The sequence below is a fragment of the Centropristis striata genome, chromosome 21 (genome assembly GCF_030273125.1).
Source record: "Centropristis striata isolate RG_2023a ecotype Rhode Island chromosome 21, C.striata_1.0, whole genome shotgun sequence".
NCBI classification, from domain to species: domain Eukaryota; kingdom Metazoa; phylum Chordata; class Actinopteri; order Perciformes; family Serranidae; genus Centropristis; species Centropristis striata.
In genome coordinates, this window is record NC_081537.1 from 7,113,781 (window position 1) to 7,133,721 (window position 19,941).

At 44.5% G+C, this 19,941-nt stretch overlaps 1 protein-coding gene across 1 annotated transcript; it reads left to right on the forward strand.

The window, feature by feature from the left end:
• The first annotated feature begins 2,771 nt into the window (after positions 1-2,771).
• Positions 2,772-19,725, forward strand: jakmip3 (Janus kinase and microtubule interacting protein 3). Its single transcript, XM_059325228.1, has 24 exons — positions 2,772-2,912; positions 4,179-4,373; positions 4,450-4,692; positions 5,267-5,506; positions 6,839-7,039; positions 7,403-7,516; positions 7,676-7,831; positions 8,640-8,777; positions 9,049-9,084; positions 9,239-9,307; positions 9,559-9,663; positions 10,305-10,433; positions 10,936-11,019; positions 12,279-12,341; positions 12,452-12,550; positions 13,137-13,235; positions 13,378-13,431; positions 14,869-14,934; positions 15,028-15,096; positions 15,444-15,521; positions 15,823-16,056; positions 16,195-16,260; positions 16,406-16,465; positions 18,159-19,725. The coding sequence occupies exons 2-23, from the start codon at positions 4,239-4,241 to the stop codon at positions 16,454-16,456; spliced, it is 2,529 nt and encodes an 842-aa protein (XP_059181211.1). The 5' UTR covers positions 2,772-2,912; positions 4,179-4,238; the 3' UTR covers positions 16,457-16,465; positions 18,159-19,725.
• The last annotated feature ends 216 nt before the right edge of the window (positions 19,726-19,941 follow it).

Genomic DNA, 19,941 nt, shown 5'->3' on the forward strand with positions numbered 1-19,941 from the left:
CTGCTGGGATAGAAAGAGAACGGTGAGAAGACATGTGAGATGCTGCTGCCAATAATCTACACAGATACCACAGCAATAAACTTCCTCCTCCTGATGCTCCTCCTCCTCCTGATGCCCCTACAAATTATCTCCTCCTCCTCCTGATGCTCCTCCTCCTCCTGATGCCCCTACAGATGCTCCTCCTCCTCCTGATGCCTCTACTGATGCTCCTCCTGATGCTCCTCCTCCTCCTGGTGCCCCTACTGATGCTGCTCCTGATGCTCCTGCTCATCCTGATGCCCCTACCGATGCTCCTTCTCCTACTGACCCTCCTCTTCCTCCTCCTCCTCTTCCTCCTCGTCCTCCTTCTTCTTTTCCTCCTCCTTCTCCTCCTGCAGTCCTTCTGCTCCTTCTTCCTCCGCCTCCTCTCCCCCTCCGCCTCCTCCTCCTCCTCTCCTCTCTTCTCTTCATATTAAACTGTCAAGTCATTTTGACAGTTTAATGTTTTTCTCCAGAAGCGTCTTTGAGTGTTTCACCAGCAAATTACCTGTCAGAGTGTGTGTGTGTGTGTGTGTGTGTGTGTGTGTGTGTGTGTGTGTGTGTGTGTGTGGTAACTGTTGGTTAAATTCCTCTTGCACTGATTGGTCGGTTGGGTTGAGTTGTTTCTCCTCCTGGATACAAATTCAGCTTTTAGATTCTCATTTGTATTCTGTCACACACACACACACACACACACCAAACACACACACACACACACACACACACACACACAGACCAAACACAGACACACACACACACAGCTTGTTTTTCTTGAACTTTCATTTTGTGGTTTTAACTCCACTGCTCCTCCTGGTGGCGTCTCGATGGTTTAGTGTCACCAGGTTAAACAGATAAACTTTTAATCTGAAAACATCTGATTCAGTGTGTGTGTGTGTGTGTGTGTGTGTTTGGACAATGCTGATTTCACAGCCGAGTCGTACACTTTCAATTTACGTCAATATTATTTACATGAATATAATTTGCATAAATATAATTTCCATACAGATGCTCGTCAGCGTGAAGAGAAACTGTTGAGTCATCAAACATCCAGATATTAATTTATTATTGAACTTCATGAAGCGTTTCACTGAATACTACTGAAGAACACAGTACACTAAATACTACTTAAGTACACATTACAATAAATACTACTGAAGAACAGAGTACACTAAATACTACTGAAAAACACAGTACACTAAATATTACTGTAGTATTTGTGTTCAGTATGAAACTGAAGGATTGTTTATTAATATTATTTTGTCTGTTCAGCAGCTGAGAAATGATCATAAACAGCTGATGAGATGAAGATGATGGTGTGATGAAGATTAAGATGATGGTGTGATGAAAAGGAAGATGATGGGGTGATGATGATGAAGATGATGGTAAAATAGAATAGAATAAAATAGATAGAATGCCTTTATTGTCACTATACCCACGTACAATGACATTAAAAGCCGACTCCAAAAAGCAGTGCAAAAGTAACTAAATTAAATATATATAAAATGTTAATATTAATATACAATATAAACACAGGTAAGTAAATGTAAAGAAAATATATACAATATAATATAAACATGGGCAAGAAAGGGAGGTGAGGTGCACAGGAGTAGCACATTGCCAGGTATTGTACCTTAAAAAAATATTGCACAGTAAGAGTCTGTGTGTCCATGTGTGAAATCAGTGCACATGAGAGTTCAGGGTGGTTATTGATTTTGGGAAGAAACTGTTTAACTGTTTGTTTTAGACCTGATGCACCCGTAGCTCCACCATGAGGGCAAAAGGTTAAAGGTCAGAGCCAGGCTGGAGCTGGAGGTGTAGATGTCCATCAGTGATTGGAGAGGGACGCCAATGATCGCTTGGGCTGCCGTACCACACTGGGATGGTGTGATGAAGATGATGGTGTGATGAAGATGAGGTGTGTTGATGATGAAGATGATGATGATGGTGTGATGAAGATGATGGTGTGATGAAGATGATGATGTGATGATGATAAGGTGTAATGAAAATGATGGTGTGATGAAGATGATGATGTGATGAAGATGAGGTGTGTTGATGATGAAGATGATGATGATGGTGTGATGAAGATGATGGTGTGATGAAAATGATGGTGTGATGAAGATGATGATGTGATGAAGATGAGGTGTGTTGATGATGAAGATGATGATGATGGTGTGATGAAGATGATGGTGTGATGATCATTAAGGTGATGGTGTGATGATGATGATGATGATGATGTGATGAAGATGAGGTGTGTTGATGATGAAGATGATGATGATGGTGTGATGATGATGATGATGATGTGATGATGATGATGATGATGATGGTGTGATGAAGATGATGGTGTGATGATCATTAAGATGATGATGATGATGATGATGATGGTGTGATGATGATGATGATGATGATGATGGTGTGATGAAGATGCTGGTGGTGTGATGGTGCAGAGCGTCCAGCAGAGGGAGACAGAGCTCTGTGTGTGTGTGTGAGACTGAGGGATGCAGGAGGAGGAGGAGGAGGAGGAGAGGATGACGACAGAGAGGCTGCAGAGATGCTAACAGCTCCGACTCACAAACACACACTGACAGCAGCTACCTGCTAACTGCTAACACACACACAGACACACACACACAGACAGACAGACAGACAGACAGGCGGTCAGAGAGTGAGAGAGACAGGCAGAGAGAGAGAGACAGGCAGAGAGAGACGAGTGGAGGGAGGCTGATGCTGGCAGCACACACACACACACACACACACACACACACTGATACACACACACTGATACACACTGAGCTGCAGTGAAGCTAGCTGTTAGCATGATCAGTATAGGAGGCTAACCTACACACACACACTCACTCACACACAGAAATGCAGTGTCCGAGGCTTCCTATTGGACGGTGAGTGATCTATTGCTTTCCGTGTGTCTTCAGTTAGGCCTGAAAGTGTGTATGTGTGTGTGTGTGTGTGTGTGTGTGTGTGTGTGTGTGTACTGCTGCACTGTGTGAACACCTGAAACTGATGACGAGTGTGTGATGCAGAACAGGTGAACCAACGCTGACTGTTAGCCAAACACACACACACACACACACACACACACACACAGATACACTCTGTACTGCTGGTACTTTTGACAGGAAAGCTGTGTGTCCCTGTGTGGTTCAGGTCTCTGCGGAACCTGAAACAGAACCTGAGCTAAGACCGAACAATTACTCCTTTTCGACCCAGGCAGGTGCAGGGTCTTGGTCAGAGCTGGTGCTTGATCTCGAACCAGTTCTTTCTCTGTGGACATGATGTCTGTGGACATGGTCTCTGTGGACATGATGTCTGTGGACATGGTCTCTGTGGACATGATGTCTGTGGACATGATGTCTGTTGACATGGTCTCTGTGGACATGATGTCTGTGGACATGGTGTCTGTGGACATGATGTCTGTATACATGATCTCTGTGGACATGATGTGTGTGGACATGATCTTTGTGGACATGATGTCTGTGGACATGGTGTCTGTGGACATGATGTGTGTGGACATGATCTTTGTGGACATGGTGTCTGTGGACATGATGTCTGTGTACATGATCTCTGTGGACATGATGTCTGTGGACATGATGTCTGTGGACATGATCTCTGTGTACATGATGTCTGTGGACATGGTCTCTGTGGACATGATCACTGTGGACATGATGTGTGTTGACATGGTGTCTGTGGACATGAGGTGTGTGGACATGAGGTCTTTGGACATGGTCTCTGTGGGAGGTCTTTGGACATGGTCTCTGGGTCTCATGAGGTCTGTGGACATGATCCGTTCCTTGGCGTGGGTTTCCGGTGGGTTGAGACCTGATCGTCTCCCAGGCTTGGTTGTGACCACATGATGATGTCACTCATGTTTCTGAGGAATCATAATAGAACTCCACTGCGGTGCATTCAGGTGCTCCTCGGTAAAACCATTTCCAGTCTTGGTGAGCTTTAATTCGTCATTGTTAAGCTGATCTTTACAGTCTCTGAGTGACCACAAAGGAAACAGGTGAGACGGGAATCTGGACCAATAAGTTGTTGTTCTGACTTCATGTGAACTTTCTGTCATGTTCTAAATTTTCCAATTATTCTGACAGCACATGAACACAGCACAGAGGTCCTAGCAACTTATGAGATGTGTGTGTGCTCAGGTCCCGATGTAGCCAAACTTCTGATTGACAGCTCAGAGGGGGCGGAGCCTGCAGGCGGTGATGTCAAAGAGAGGAGCGGGGGGACGAGGGAAGGGGGAGCGACCTGACGCCATGGCAACTCTACAAGCAGCCAATGAGGAGCTGAGAGCCAAACTGACGGACATCCAGATAGAACTACAACATGAGAAGAACAAGGTGAGGACTACAGATCCCAGAGCTCCTCAGGGACCAGCTGACCTCTGACCTCTGACCTGTGACCGTCTGTCCTCAGGTGAGCCGCCTGGAGAGAGAGAAGAGTCAGGAGCTGAAGGCGGAGCATCACCGCGCCACACTCGCCGTCACGGAGCTGAAGACCAAACTGCACGAGGAGAAGCAGAAGGAGCTCGCTGTGACCCGCGAGACGTTACTACGGCAACATGAGATGGAGCTCATGAGGGTCATCAAGATCAAAGACGGAGAGATTCAACGTCTCAACTCTCTGGTCCTCACGCTGAGAGACGGGTCCACGGACAAGGTGAGACACCTGCCTGTCTGTCTGTCTGTCTGTCTGCACACCTGTCTGTCTGTCTCTCTGTCTGTAGTAAGTAAAGCAAATAAAAGCACAAATCTATAGAGTATAGAGATCTACAAAGTCTAATCTAATGTAGGCGAAAATGTGTGTGTGTGTGTGTGTGTGTGTGAGAGAGAGAGAGAGAGAGACTTGTCACACAAAGAGTCATAAAACTCATGCTGTGAAGGGATGACCTGGGCCTGGCTGTGTGAGCTCGTACAAAGCTGTGTTCTTGTTAAAGCCAACTTAAAGTACATTATGTAAATCAGTGTGTGAGCAAATCAAAGGTTAGTAAAGTTCGTTTCATATAAGACTGTATAAAGCAAGATTAACCTGAGGACCAGTAGAGCAGAGTTGTTCTGGTTCAGTCAGTGTCTGTAGGAAGTAGGTGTGGTTTCAGCTTGATTGACAGGTCAGACTGACATGTGATACATGAAGGTGAGGTGTTTAACCAAGAACTCAACCAGAGTGACTGTAATACTATGTCTGTCCTGTCTGTCCTCTCTGTCCCCTCTGACCTCTCTGTTCCCGTCCTCAGGTGAGGAGCGCCCTGCTGGTGGAGGTGGAGGAGGCAAGGAGGAGCTGGGAAGCGGAGCGTTGTCGCCTCCAGCAGGAGGTGCAGGAGCAGAGAGGAGCGAAGAGGAGCGTGGAGGAGGCTCTGCTGTCGGCTCAGCAGGCCTGCCAGGCCCGAGCAGCCGAACTGCGATCGGCTCATCACCAACACCAGGAAGAGCTTAACAGGACCAAGAGGGACTGCGAGAGGGAGATCCGCCGCCTGGTATGAGATGCCGCATGCTGTCTCCTCACATTTATCTCTGGGGACTCAGACATCTCCAGACACACTGATGTCCACAGCTGAGACAGGTTTCTGTGGTTCTGTCTCAGCTGGAATACTCTGTAGTGTATTCATAGATATTAAAGGTATTATAACCTGGTGGTAGACAGAAATAAGAAATTGTTTTTATATTTTAAGTTTCCTAGCTGTCTCCATGAGGCTCCGTAACTCTGTAACAACATATTTTAGAATCTAAAACCAGCTGGTTAAAGAAGACATCAGCGTCTCCTGACCGTCAGAGCTGAATCTGTGTTAGCTGCACCGCTAACTGTGCTAACTGGGTAACAACAACAACAGTTAGCTAGCGGCTATCTCTGCGATGACATCATCACGTATTCGAGTCCTCAAACTGACGTTTAATCAGCAACAAGAAGTCGTTCACCAGCCGCTAAAACCTCTTTATGTCTCTCCAGTCTGTTCCAGACCATAATATCCTTTCATATCACCGTGGTTACAACACCTCCTCCATCAACAACAAACAAACAAACAACTGCTTCACTTCTAAAACCTGTTCGGAGCATTATTATTTATTATACAAAACATTTATTACAAAGTAATATAAACTTATAAAGACTTTTTTAAGTCAATTCATCTCAAAAACAAATCACAACATCCAGACACTGTGGACAGACTGAGAGACTGTGGACAGACTGAGACACTGTGGACAGACTGTGGACAGACTGAGAGACTGTGGACAGCAGAGTCAGGACAGACTGTGGACAGACAGACGACAGTAGGGACAGGACAGACAGAGGACAGACTGTGGATACAAAACATATAAAACAGTTTCACTGATGAATGAATGAATCCATTCAAAGAAAAACAGACACAGAATGTTACAGACTGGTACAGCACACACACACACACACACACACAGACAGTTCAGTAAATCATGACGTTTGTCTGATCAGCGAGCTGATGATGTCAGGGCACCGCTGTGGCTCAGTCTAACGCCTGACTTATTTTAAAGAAAGTTAAAATAAATCTAATCAGATTACAAGTTTCAGTCCGAACATCTTCAGGTCCTCCATCAATCTGCCTGACCCCGCCCCCTACCTGTCTGCCTGACCCCGACCCCTACCTGTCTGCCTGACCCCGGCCCCTACCCTGTCCGTCTGACCCCACCCCCTCTAACCTGTCTGTTTCTCTGACCTGTCTGTGGGTCTACCTGTGAGTGTACCTGCCTGTCTCTAACCGGTCTGTCTCTCTAACCAGTCTGTATCTCCGACCTGTCTATCTCTAATCTGTCTGTCTCTCTGACCTGTCTGTGTGCAGATGGATGAGATAAAGCTGAAGGACCGAGCGGTCAGTGTTTTGGATAAGGCCCTGGGGCTGCAGGCGGGACACGCCCACCGTCTCCAGCTGCAGACTCAGGCTGCCGAGCAGCAAATCGCAGCGCTGAGAGATGCTCAGAGGGCGGGACTAACCCCCCCAGGCCACACCCCTAACCCCGCCCCTAACACTTCTCCTCACATCGTAAGCCCTGCCTCTCCTCGTACTGCATGTTAACTCCATGACATCACTAATCAAATGACCACTGCTCGACTTACAACTTCATCAGACCGCTATCGGTTGTTAGAGAAAGTGAAAACCAGGTGAACGTGTTGTGACGTCCGGCCGCAGACGTTGTCCACCAATCAGCTCTCTGTGTTTCTGTTGAATCGTCTAATGAAGTCGTTCAGCTGGAGGAGTCGCTGATTCTTCTTCTGTGTTTAAATGTTTCTCATAAAGTCGTCAAACAGCTTCATGTTCTTATTTTTCAGATATTTTTCATATTGATTCCGTGTGTGTGTGTCTGCGTGTGTCTGCGTGTGTCTGCGTGTGTGTGTGTGTGTTCAGTCTCAGGACGACCGGGACACGCGCAGGTTTCAGTTAAAAATCGCTGAGCTCAGCGCCGTCGTCAGGAAGTTGGAGGATCGAAACGCTCTGCTGTCTGAAGAACGCAATGAACTGGTAACACACACATGAACACACACACACATTTATCTGTCTTCACTTCTGAGGTTAGAACCCAAACTGGATCTCACAGTGACACAGTTCTCCTCTGGCTGTTTCTGCTACATTTAGATTTACCTTTTTGTATTTTTATTGTGTCTTTGTTCTCTGGTGCAGCTGAAGCGTCTGAGGGAGACAGAGAGTCAGTTTCTTCCTCTGCTGGACAAAAACAAACGTCTGAGCCGGAAGAATGAGGAGCTGGCTTTGTCGCTGCGTCGCCTCGACAACAAGCTGCGCTTCGTCACCCAGGAGAACATGGAGATGGTAACTATGGTAACTCTGACCCCGTACCGTCGCACGACACAATGCCCGACAGACCCGTACCCCACAACACCCAACAGACCCGTACCCCACAACATCAGACAGACCCGTACCCCACAACACCCAACAGACCCATACCCACAACACCAGACAGACCCGTACCCCACAACACCAGACAGACCCATACCCACAACACCAGACAGACCCGTACCCACAACACCAGACAGACCCGTACCCCACAACACCAGACAAACCCGTACCCCACAACACCCAACAGACCCATACCCCACAACACCCAACAGACCCATACCCACAACATCAGACAGACCCGTACCCCACAACATCAGACAGACCCATACCCACAACATCAGACAGACCCATACCCACAACACCAGACAGACCCATACCCCACAACATCAGACAGACCCATACCCACAACACCAGACAGACCCATACCCACAACACCAGACAGACCCGTACCCCCCAACACCAGACAGACCCATACCCACAACACCAGACAGACCCGTACCCACAACACCAGACAGACCCATACCCCATAACGCCCAACAGACCCATACCCACAACACCAGACAGACCCATACCCCATAACGCCCAACAGAACCATACCCACAACACCAGACAGACCCGTACCCACAACACCAGACAGACCCATACCCCATAACGCCCAACAGACCCATACCCACAACACCAGACAGACCCATACCCCATAACGCCCAACAGAACCATACCTACAACAGCAGACAGACCTGTACCCCCACAACCCAACAGACCTGTACCCCGCTCTGGTTCTGTGTTCCAGAGGAGGCCAAGTTCTCTGAATGACCTGGACCGCAGTCACTCCACCAGTTACCATGGTTACAGCCAGGACGAGAGAGAGATGGAGTTTCTACGGTTACAAGTTTCAGAACAACAACACATCATAGAAGACCTCTCCAAGGTATTACTACTACTACAATTTCTACTTTAGTTAATACTGTTAATACTTCAGTTAATTCTGTTAATACTTCATCTAATACTCTCAATACTTCAGTTAATACTGTTAATACTTCAGTTTATACTTTTAATACTTCAGTTAAACTTTTATAATATGTTATTAATATGTAATACTAATACTACCTGAACAAAGACAATCTTTCACATGCTCTCATACCTATAATACTGGTATGTTGTGGTAACAAGATTTCAAACCAAACTTTGTTTGCTTTCAGGCACTGGAGACAGCAGGTTATGTAAAGAATGTTATTGTAAGTATTTAGTAGTACTACCGTCAGTACTACTACATGTACTCTTAGTGTCCATGATGTTGTCAAATTAATGTTTAAAAAACACTGGGTGGGTGGCTTGGATGGATGGATGGATGGATGGATGGATGATCATGTTGCTGTGTGTTTCCTCCAGGAGAGAGACATGTTGCTGAGATACAGACGGGAATCAGTGAAGAGGAGACGGACCTTCAGAGCCTGCAGGGTGAGACTGTTCACCTGTGTCTTTGTCCTAATATTAATGTGACTGTTCTGTTACTACTGAGTGCAACTATTACTGTAACACACTGTTACTGTAACACACTGCTGCTGTAACACACTGCTGCTTGTATGTGTGAGGCATGGTACTTAATTTGCACATACACACTCAGCTTTTATACTTCTTCTGCAGGCAGTCTGAGCAGGCATCACTGCTTCAGTTTGATGATTTGAAGTTTTGTTCCTTTTCTCATGCAGGTCATAGAGACCTTCTATGGTTATGATGAAGAAGCGTCGGTGGACTCAGATGGATCATCTTTGTCTTTCCACACTGACAGAACTCCAGATACTGAACCAGATGAGGTACGCACACACTGTCGGCCGTGGGAACGCTAAGCAGTTGCACAACAGTGGATGATGGTAAATTCATGGTAAATGGACCTGCACTTATATAGCGCTTTTCTAGTCACTTTGCAACCACTCAAAGCGCTTCACATTACAGACTGCTCTCATTCACCCATTCACACACACATTCATACAGGTGCCACTTATAACATATACCTACCACCATTGGGAATTCATTCACACACCGATGAACCCAGGATGAGGAGCAATTTGGGGTTCAGTATCTTGCTCAAGGATACTTCAACATGTAGGCTGCCATGGTCAGGGATCGAACCACCAACCCTCCAGTCGCTGGACGAACGCTCTACCAACTGGGCCACAGCCACGCCAACGATGCCAACCTCTTCTATGAAAATAACTCAAAATCCTTCAACCTTTATTAAGTATTGATATTGCATTTGGTCATAGTTATTATCAGTTATTCCAAATTAATATATTAGTAATTTTATGAGACTGATTTAGTTAAATTGACAGAGTGGTGCCCTATCCAGACATGATCGAGAAAAGATTTAGTCATATTATTCGTTACAATTACTAATTATTTTTGACAATCTTAACTCACCTTTAAACTGAGAGAATATCTGTTTTTTGTGTTTCAGGTGTGTGTACGTGAGGAGGCAGAGTTTCGTTACCGTCAGCTGACTCAGGAGTATCAGGCGCTGCAGCGAGCCTACGCTCTGCTGACGGAGACAAGTGGAGGAAACTACGACGCTGAGAAGGAAATCAAGGTGACCCAACCTCTGAGCAAGGCAGCAACAGAGCCTAAAATCTGTATTACCAACACTAACAGTTTGATGGTTCGATTCTATTTGATCCTGTATATACAGCCCAAAATTACAAATCCCAAATTATTAGATGTAAAGATGAAGAGAGGAGCTCAGTCTAGACACAGTCTAGGCTAAGTCTAGAGCAGCATAACTACGGGCTGATCAGCATCAATTATAGGCTCTATCAAAGAACATAAGAAGAGGTACACTTAAAAAAGGAGAAAGTGAAACTGGAAGATGGTTCTACAGGAGAGGAGCCTGATTACTGAAGGCTGTGGTTCTTCAGGGGGAGACGAGGAACCACCCTGTGTTCTGGGAGCGCAGGAGAGAAGAGGTTTAATTACAGCTGACACATAAACTGTTAGTGATAACAGGTTGATAAGGTAACTCTAACCCTCAGAAACAGGAAGCAGGTTTACAGCAAGGCCGCAGCAGGTTGATGGTTATGTTCCCTGTGTTTCAGACCAGAGAGCAGCTGCTGAATGAAATCAGTCGATATGAAACCAGAGTTGCAGATCTGGAGTCAGCACTCAAACAACAAGGACTGGTAACTAACACACACACACACACACACTCAAATGAAACTTTTTCATACTTTGCTTAAATTAAACTTTTTCACCTGGTTTACCTGGCTCACCTGGTTCACCTCGGCCCCGTTCCAAGTAGAAGGTTCAACAACCTCTCAGTCTAGAGACTGAACTCTGAGCTGATTTAACTCAATCAACTCAGAGGAGGTTCACTCTGAGTAACAGCGTGCACCACGACTATAAACAGGCATCATTAACGATTCACCATGGCAGCAGCTAAAACAAGTAGTTGAATTGAGATCCTCACACGAACATACGATGAGTTACAACACAGTATAATAGTATAGTATAATATTACAGGTGAAAACTGGCAAAATGGGATTGAACCTAAATTTGATTAATTTAGTTGTAATCCTGACATGGAAGCAGCTGAAAATGAAATATAAGAACATAGTTCAACAGGTAGGACTGAGGTGTATTAGGCTCATGGCTTATTTAAAATGGCTTATTTAAACAAATGCAATGCAAATAATTTGCTTTGACATGAGAGCATGTCGACGTGTGTAATGTTTCAGAAGTCAGGCCGGAGAATGTTATGATAAAAAAATGGCTTCAGAAAACCGGCTACTTGGAACAGGCCCTTGGTTCACCTGGTTCACTGAGGTGCTGTCTGACTGTTTGTTTGGTGAAGCCAGATGATGAACAGATACTTTGGTGTGTTGAACTCGTAGCTCTAGGTTCAAACAGAAACAAACAGAAACAACCCATATGATTGGTCCATGGTCCAGGTGAGGATATTATCTGCATTCTGATTGGTTCCAGGCTAAACTCCTGTCATCATGCTGATCGGACGGGCAAAGAACCAATGAGAGCGAGAGAGAGGTAGAACAAACAGTAGAACGTAGAACAGAGTGACCAATCGTGTTCCATGAAGAGCCAGACAGCAGTACAGGTGTTTGTTTGTTTATGAGGCTGTTGTTTGTTTACAAACAGAACTGTAGATTCAAACCAATTGGAACAAAAACTCTGATCAGGTGATTCCACCTGCTCAGGTGAATAGTTTGAATAGACACATGCGGATTGTTGGCTCTCTCTGGTTCATGACCGATCACCTCCAATGTAGAACATAGAACATAGAACTCAGACAATAGGACATAGAACTCAGAACATAGAGCATAGAACAGGAACCCTCAAGGTTTGAGATCTAAGTAATACTTATTTAAGAACCGCTGACTGCTGTCTGTCTTCCTGTCTCTCTCTTCTCCTGTCTGTCTGTCAGGATGTGAAGTGGGTGGAAGAGAAGCAGGCGTTGTATCAGAGGAATCAGGAGCTGGTGGAAAAGGTGAAGCAACTTTATATATATATATGTATACGAAACTCATGTCTACATCATTCAGTGTGAATGTTTACAAACAGCCTTCTGGGATTTGTGAATATTTCTGACATGTTCAGGTGAAGCAGATGGAAAGAGAAGAGATGCAACTGGAGAACGAAATCCAGGACATCCGAGATCAGAACGAACTGCTGGAGTTCAGGATCTTAGAGCTCGAGGTAAACAACGACAGGTTCACACAGTCAGACAGAGGTAAACAACAACAGATTCACACAGTCAGACAAAGGTAAATAACAACAGGTTCACACAGTCAGACAGAGGTAAACAACAACAGATTCACACAGTCAGACAAAGGTAAATAACAACAGGTTCAAACAGTCAGACAGCGGTAAACAACAACAGATTCCAACAGTCAGACAGAGGTAAACAACAACAGGTTCCAACAGTCAGACAGAGGTAAACAACAACAGGTTCACACAGTCAGACAAAGGTAAACAACAACAAGTACAAACAGTCAGACAGAGGTAAACAACAACAGGTTCACACAGTCAGACAGAGGTAAACAACAACAGGTTCACACAGTCAAAGGTAAACAACAACATGTTCCAACAGTCAGACAAAGGTAAACAACAACAAGTTTACACAGTCAGACAGAGGAAAACAACAACAAGTTCCAACAGTCAGACAGAGGTAAATAACAACAGGTTCACACAGTCAGACAGAGGTAAACAACAACAACGTAGACAAGTGAAAGATTGAGATTGACACACGTCTGTCTCTATGGAAACCATTTTTGTTGTTAAGGAGAGGGAGCGACGCTCACCGGCCATTAACTTCAAACAACTACATTTCCCAGAAGGCCTCAGTCCTCTACAGATCTACTGTGAGACAGAGGGAATCCCTGTGAGTAACAGTACACCTGAGTACGCCTGTGAACACACCTGAGTACACCTGTAATCACACCTGAGTACACCTGTAAACACACCTGAATACACCTGTAAATACACCTGAGTAATCATGAGTGATATTTGTTGTTGTTCTTCAGGATATTGTGATCAGTGAGTTGATGAAGAAACTGGACATTCTGGGAGATAACGCCGTAAGTGTATGTTGCATTTATTTTGTACATGTATGTGTTTTATGTTTGGACCTGGGGCCTGTTCCAGAAAACTCTGAGTTTGTTAACCCTGAAATGAGGGAAACTCTGGGTTCCCGTTCCAGAAAGGGAGGTACCTTCAGTTCAGGCTGGGTTGCTGTGGTAACTGACTCTGGGAAGCTAGCCTGCTCTCTGCAGGTTTTCTTCAACAAACTCTGAGTTTCTCTGCATCTCCTCCTCTTTCAGAAACAGACACGTTTCCTTTCCTCACTGATTCAAAGCGCAGAAACACATTAATCAGCAGGTTACTGTGAGTCAGAATCACAATCGTGTTTGTATATTAGTTTGTTACACACTGACTGTGTAAGATTAACACTTTTATGCATCTGTGTCGTGTCTTTAAACCCTCCACTCTGACTCGGGCCCTTTTAACACTCTGCAAATTAATACTGACATTTAATCATGTAGCAGATGCTTTAATACGAGGCGACTTACAGAAAAAAGGGAAACAATCAAGATATAGTGTGATAAGAGGCGTTAGTGCAGCAATAAGTGCTAGTGAGGATTCTTTAAGGAGTAGAGTTGTGGTGTGGTGCTAGGAGAGAAGGTCCTCTCTGAAGAGCTGGGTCTTCAGGAGGTTTTTAAAGGTAGAACACACATGGACAAGCTCTCACATCGGAGCAGAGGAGAGTTTTCTTCATCATGTTGATGCAGAGCAGATCAGTAAAGCTGTAGTCTGCAGAGTAAAAAGGAAAGTGACCCTGGCACTGAAACATCTACTGAAATCACTCAAAATATTAATCAAATGAAATCAGCCCTGAGCCTATTCCACCTCAGTCCTGCTGTTTGAACTATGTTCTTATATTTCATGTTCAGGATCACAACTAAATGAATAAAGTTTAGCTTCAAAACCATATCACCAGTTTACACCTGTAATATTAGACTTGTGATGAAATCTGAGATAAATAAACTAAATTCAAGGCAGTTGATTCTCTCTGCAGATGCATCTGCAGATGCAACCGTGATGCTTTTTATTTCTAAACATGTGTTGTAACTCGCATTAGGATTTACAGTTCAACCATTTGTTTTATCTGTTGCCATGGTGACTCTGCCTTTTAACAGCAGTGGTGCTTCACTCAGATATATCCCGCTGAACTGATCAGCTGTTCTGGAAGCAGAAACTCAGAGTTTCCCATCTGAGGGTAAATCAGCTCAGAGTTCATGTTCAACCCTGAGATTGTTTGGGCCCTAAACTACGATCAGAACCAGCAGGTCGCTCAGTTTACTCCACTCCTCCTTCTGTTGTTCACTCATTGATGTGTTTTAATAGATTATTATGATGACACGTTGATGTTGTCTCATGATTGACAGACAGATGACTAAAAACATGGCCGTGTTGTTGATGTGTTGTTATTGTTGTTGTTGTTTGTCTTCCTACAGAATCTGTCCAATGACGAGCAGGTGGTGGTGATCCAGGCCAGGACGGTGCTCACTCTGGCAGAGAAGGTGAAACTGCACCAGCCTTCAGAAGCTTCTGTTGATAAAAGTCAGTGTTTGAAGTATCTAAAAGTCTGTCTCTACCTGTCTGTCTCTGGTCAGTGGTTGGAGTCTATCGAAGTGACGAAGTCGGCTCTGCAGCAGAAGATGTTGGACATTGAGAGTGAGAAGGTGAAAAATAAAACAAGTCAAATAAATAAAACACAAAAATCATTCACCATTTTGGAAATGACCACACGCATACATCAGTGATTGGTGTTGTTGTTTATTATTATTATTATTTTCTCAGCCTGAATCAGATATTGATGGCAGATCTAAAATCCATGAGGAGAGCTCAAAGTAACAGTTGTTCTGAAAAGTACTACAACTTGACATTTTGGAAACTCGTTTGAATTTATTATTGCCAGTCGTCATTTGGGTTCAGATTTTCTGCTTTACATGAATTTGCTGCCAGCTGAATGAAACAGAAGGTTGTTGGTGTGATAGGTGACCTTTGACTCATGTGTGCTGTTTGCTAGGATCTGTTCAGTAAACAGAAAGGTTACCTGGATGAAGAGTTGGACTACAGGAAGCAGTCCATGGATCAGGCACATAAGGTCAGTTTGACGAGCTAAAATGAGAAAAACAAGTAGCCAGCGTTTGGCATCTTTCATGACCAACATGTGCAACATTAGATCATTTTCTTCTTGCTCATTTGAACGTATTTGACACATTCATGTACACACAAGAGCCCCAACGAGTCTGAAATGCATCTCTAAATTATGAACAACATGTGTGCAAAATGTCAGTGCAGTAATCCAATAAGCGCAGCCAGTAAAAACAGAATTAACAGTTCCTCTTTATTACCTTTTGGAGATGGTTTCCTAAACATGGTTTCTAAAACATGTCATTGATCAGAGGATCCTGGAGCTGGAGGCCATGCTGTTTGAGGCTCTGAAGCAGGAGGAGCAGTACAGGATGGAGGGATTAAAGGTGGAGGAGGGTCATCTGTCTGAAACTCTGACGGACGAGGAGAGGGAGGGGCTACGGAGAGCGATGGACCAATGGAAACGGACTGTGATGTGTGAGCTGAGAGAGAGAGACGTCCAGATCCTCCGAGACAGGATGGAGCTGCTGCAACTCACACAACAGGTCAAATTGAAACGATTTAGAAACAATCAAACACGTGAACATTAAAAAAATAAGGTGAACTTTGAAACAACATGTTTTGACTACAGGTCAGCAGTTAAAGTGTAGTCCTGTATGTTTCCTGTTGTTTGTGTTCAACAGAGGAACAAGGAGCTGGAGGAATTTATAGAAGCACAGAAAAGACAGATTAAAGAGCTGGAGGAGAAGGTACACACTGAAAGAAAAAAAAACTGTTGTGTTGTGTTGTGTTGTGTTGTGTTGTGTTGTGTTGTGCTGCGTTGTGCTGTGTTGTGCTGTGTTGTGTACTGTAAAAGCTGATGTTTAGCTGACTCTACTCTTCTTCTTGTTCCAGTTTTTATTTCTGTTTCTATTCTTCTCTTTGGCCTTCATCCTCTGGTCCTAACAGCAGCTGGTGAGTCACACACCAACAAAGTTTGCCCCAGGTATACAGGGTGTACCCAGGTATACAGGGAGTACCCCAGGTATACAGGGTGTACCCAGGTATACAGGGTGTACCCCAGGTATACAGGGTGTACCCAGGTATACAGAGTGTACCCAAGTATACCGGGTGTACCCCAGGTATACAGGGTGTACCCAGGTATACAGAGTGTACCCAGGTATACAGGGTGTACCCCAGGTATACAGGGTGTACCCAGGTATACAGGGTGTACCCAGGTATACAGGGTGTACCCCAGGTATACAGGGTGTACTCCAGGTATACAGGGTGTACCCAGGTATACAGAGTGTATCCCAGATATACAGGGTGTACCCCAGGTATATAGGCTGTACCCAGGTATACAGGGTGTACCCAGGTATACAGGGTGTACTCCAGGTATACAGGGTGTACCCAGGTATACAGAGTGTATCCCAGGTATACAGGGTGTACCCCAGGTATATATACTGTACCCAGGTATACAGGGTGTACCCAGGTATACAGGGTGTACCCCAGGTATATAGGCTGTACACAGGTATACAGGGTGTACCCAGGTATACAGGTTGTACCCAGGTATACAGGGTGTATCCAGGTATACGGAGTGTACCCAGGTATACAGGGTGTACCCAGGTATACGGAGTGTACCCAGGTATACAGGTTGTACCCAGGTATACAGGGTGTACCCAAGTATACAGAGTGTACCCAGGTATACAGGTTGTACCCAAGTATACAGAGTGTACCCAGGTATACAGGTTGTACCCAGGTATACAGGGTGTACCCAAGTATACAGAGTGTACCCAGGTATACAGGTTGTACCCAAGTATACAGAGTGTACCCAGGTATACAGGTTTTACCCAGGTATACAGAATGTACCCAGGTATACAGGTTTTACCCAGGTATACAGGGTGTACCCAAGTATACAGAGTGTACCCAGGTATACAGGTTGTACCCAGGTATACAGGGTGTACCCAGGTATACAGGGTGTACCCAGGTATACAGGGTGTACCCAGGTATACAGGGTGTACCCCAGGTATACAGAGTGTACCCAAGCATACAGAGTGTACCCAGGTATACAAGGTGTACCCCAGGTATGCAGGGTGTACCCCAGGAATACAGAGTGTACCCAAGTATACAGGGTGTACCCAGGTATGCAGGTTGTACCCAGGTATACAGGGTGTACCCAGGTATACAGAGTGTACCCAGGTATACAAGGTGTACCCCAGGTATACAGGGTGTACCCAGGTATACAGGGTGTACCCCAGGTATACAGAGTGTACCCAAGCATACAGAGTGTACCCAGGTATACAGGGTTTACCCAGGTATACAAGTTGTACCCAGGTATACAGGGTGTACCCCAGGTATACAGGGTGTACCCAGGTATACAAGGTGTACCCCAGGTATACAGGGTGTACCCAGGTATACAGAGTGTACCCAGGTATACAAGGTGTACCCCAGGTATACAGGGTGTACCCCAGGTATACAGGTTGTACCCAGGTATACAGGGTGTACCCAGGTATACAAGGTGTACCCGTGGTATACAGGGTTTACCCAGGTATACAGGTTCTACCCAGGTATACAGGGTTTACCCAGGTATACAAGATGTACCCAGGTATGCAGAGTAAGTGTCATAACAAGAGAAAGTAAAAGTTTTCACATTCAGTCTGTGTTTTAGGGTCTGCAGGCCTCCAGAGTTCAGCAGCTGAACACGCAGCAGGGTCGGCTCAGTCTGGATCAGACCAAAGGACAGGAGTATTCAGATGGATTCTTGGTTAGAACCAGCAGCATACTGATTGAGGCACTTTGGCTTCACTGCCACATTTACCTGCCTCTGACTGCTGCCGGCCAATCTGAGTCTGGAACTACACCGTCACACCTCATAGTTAAAGACAAGGATGGCTTCCATGGCAACAGATGAACAACAACAAACGGCATCGTGCTGACCAGCTGCCTGTTACCCTCTGTTTACCATCTAGGTCCAGTTTAGACACCTGATATGCAGCTGACAAACCTACATTCTGGCCTCAGGAGGCCCGCTGAACCAAAGTGGTGCTGGACTTTATACTGTGTTAGCTGAGCTAGCTGGACGTTATACAGTGTTTACTCAGCTAGCCGGATTCATACAGTATTAGCTGTGTTAGCTCAGCTAGCTGATTTCAAACATTACCAGCTAAGTTAGCTGAATTCAGTCTGTGAGTTTACTGGTGAGCTTCAGTAAGAATAAGCTTGATGAACTACAACAGAAGTTCAGGAAAGTGGTTGCTAAGTTACCTTCACACAGAACAACTGTAGAAACACAATAGAAAACTTTATAATCCGTCCAGACATCAGTTCAGTTGAGTTTAACTTTGCTCTGATTGGCTGTTGGATCTGAAGACTGCAGAGTAGTTTCCCCTCCACTCGTGGATCTCAGGTTACGGTGTGTAACCTTCATGTGGAACCGTCCCGGGACCAAAAGCTCATGAAGGGAACTCTTCTTCACGGAGGTCTGCTGGAGGTTAGAGCTGCAACACCACAGCAACAAACAGAACAAAACAAAAATAATGTTAAGATCTGATGATAAAAGAAGCCCGAAGCAGGTTTAACAAATGTTTGATTTAGTGATGAAGCTGCTGCAGTTCAGATTGTTCTTAGTTCAAACTGGTGGAGGAAAGTACAACGTTCTGTGGGACCTGACTGAATAATGGAGGATAATTTCACAAAACAAAATTCTATAAATATATACTATAAATTATTTATTAATATAAAAATTATTATTATATGAATTTATGCATTCTTAATTTTAGTCTGCTACAAGAGAAAATCAGCAAATCAAATTTGATATTGAAATGAATATATTATATTAAATGAAATGGATTCTAAAAATAGAGAGTGAATTAAATAAAAGAACAGAAAATAAAAATGCTAAAATGAAAAGTTTACTTGTAAACAATGTCTTAATGTTAATTGAACGCTAATATTCAAATCATAATGTTCTTTTTTTCCTTTTCAGTTTCAACCTTTCATCCACTCAGAGCTTTGAGTTTCAACATGAAATTCCTTTTGGTTTGGATCGTGTTTGGTGATAAAAAGACGTGAATTATCTTCCTCAGTGTTTAACTGAAGCAGGTTCAGAGCTGACTGATCCTGCTGTTGTACTTTTATTATTCCAGATGATATTTTTCTATCTGCTGTAAATCTGAACTCAGTGAACATCTGGAGCTTCTGCAGTTTGATGTGATTACAGATTAAAGTGGTGGAAACGAGACTGAAGACAGAACTGTGTTTGTGTTTTTTATGAGTTTAAATCAGAGGAATCCAGTGAATTGTTTTGGATGGATTGTCATGAAATGGTTAGTTAGGTGTAGATAACTCTGCCGGTGGTTACGTAGCTGTCGTCGTTATGATGGAGAGCAACTTTCATTTAAAATAACAACACAGAATTTTTACATGCGGGACACAAACAGCTGTCCAGATGA

Coding starts and splice junctions, on each gene's coding strand:
- jakmip3 (XM_059325228.1), top strand. CDS start 4,239: ATGTCAAAGAGAGGAGCGGGGGGACGAGGGAAGGGGGAGCGACCTGAC. Junction 4,374..4,449: donor TACAACATGAGAAGAACAAG/GTGAGGACTACA, acceptor GTCTGTCCTCAG/GTGAGCCGCCTGGAGAGAGA. Junction 11,020..12,278: donor CACTCAAACAACAAGGACTG/GTAACTAACACA, acceptor TCTGTCTGTCAG/GATGTGAAGTGGGTGGAAGA.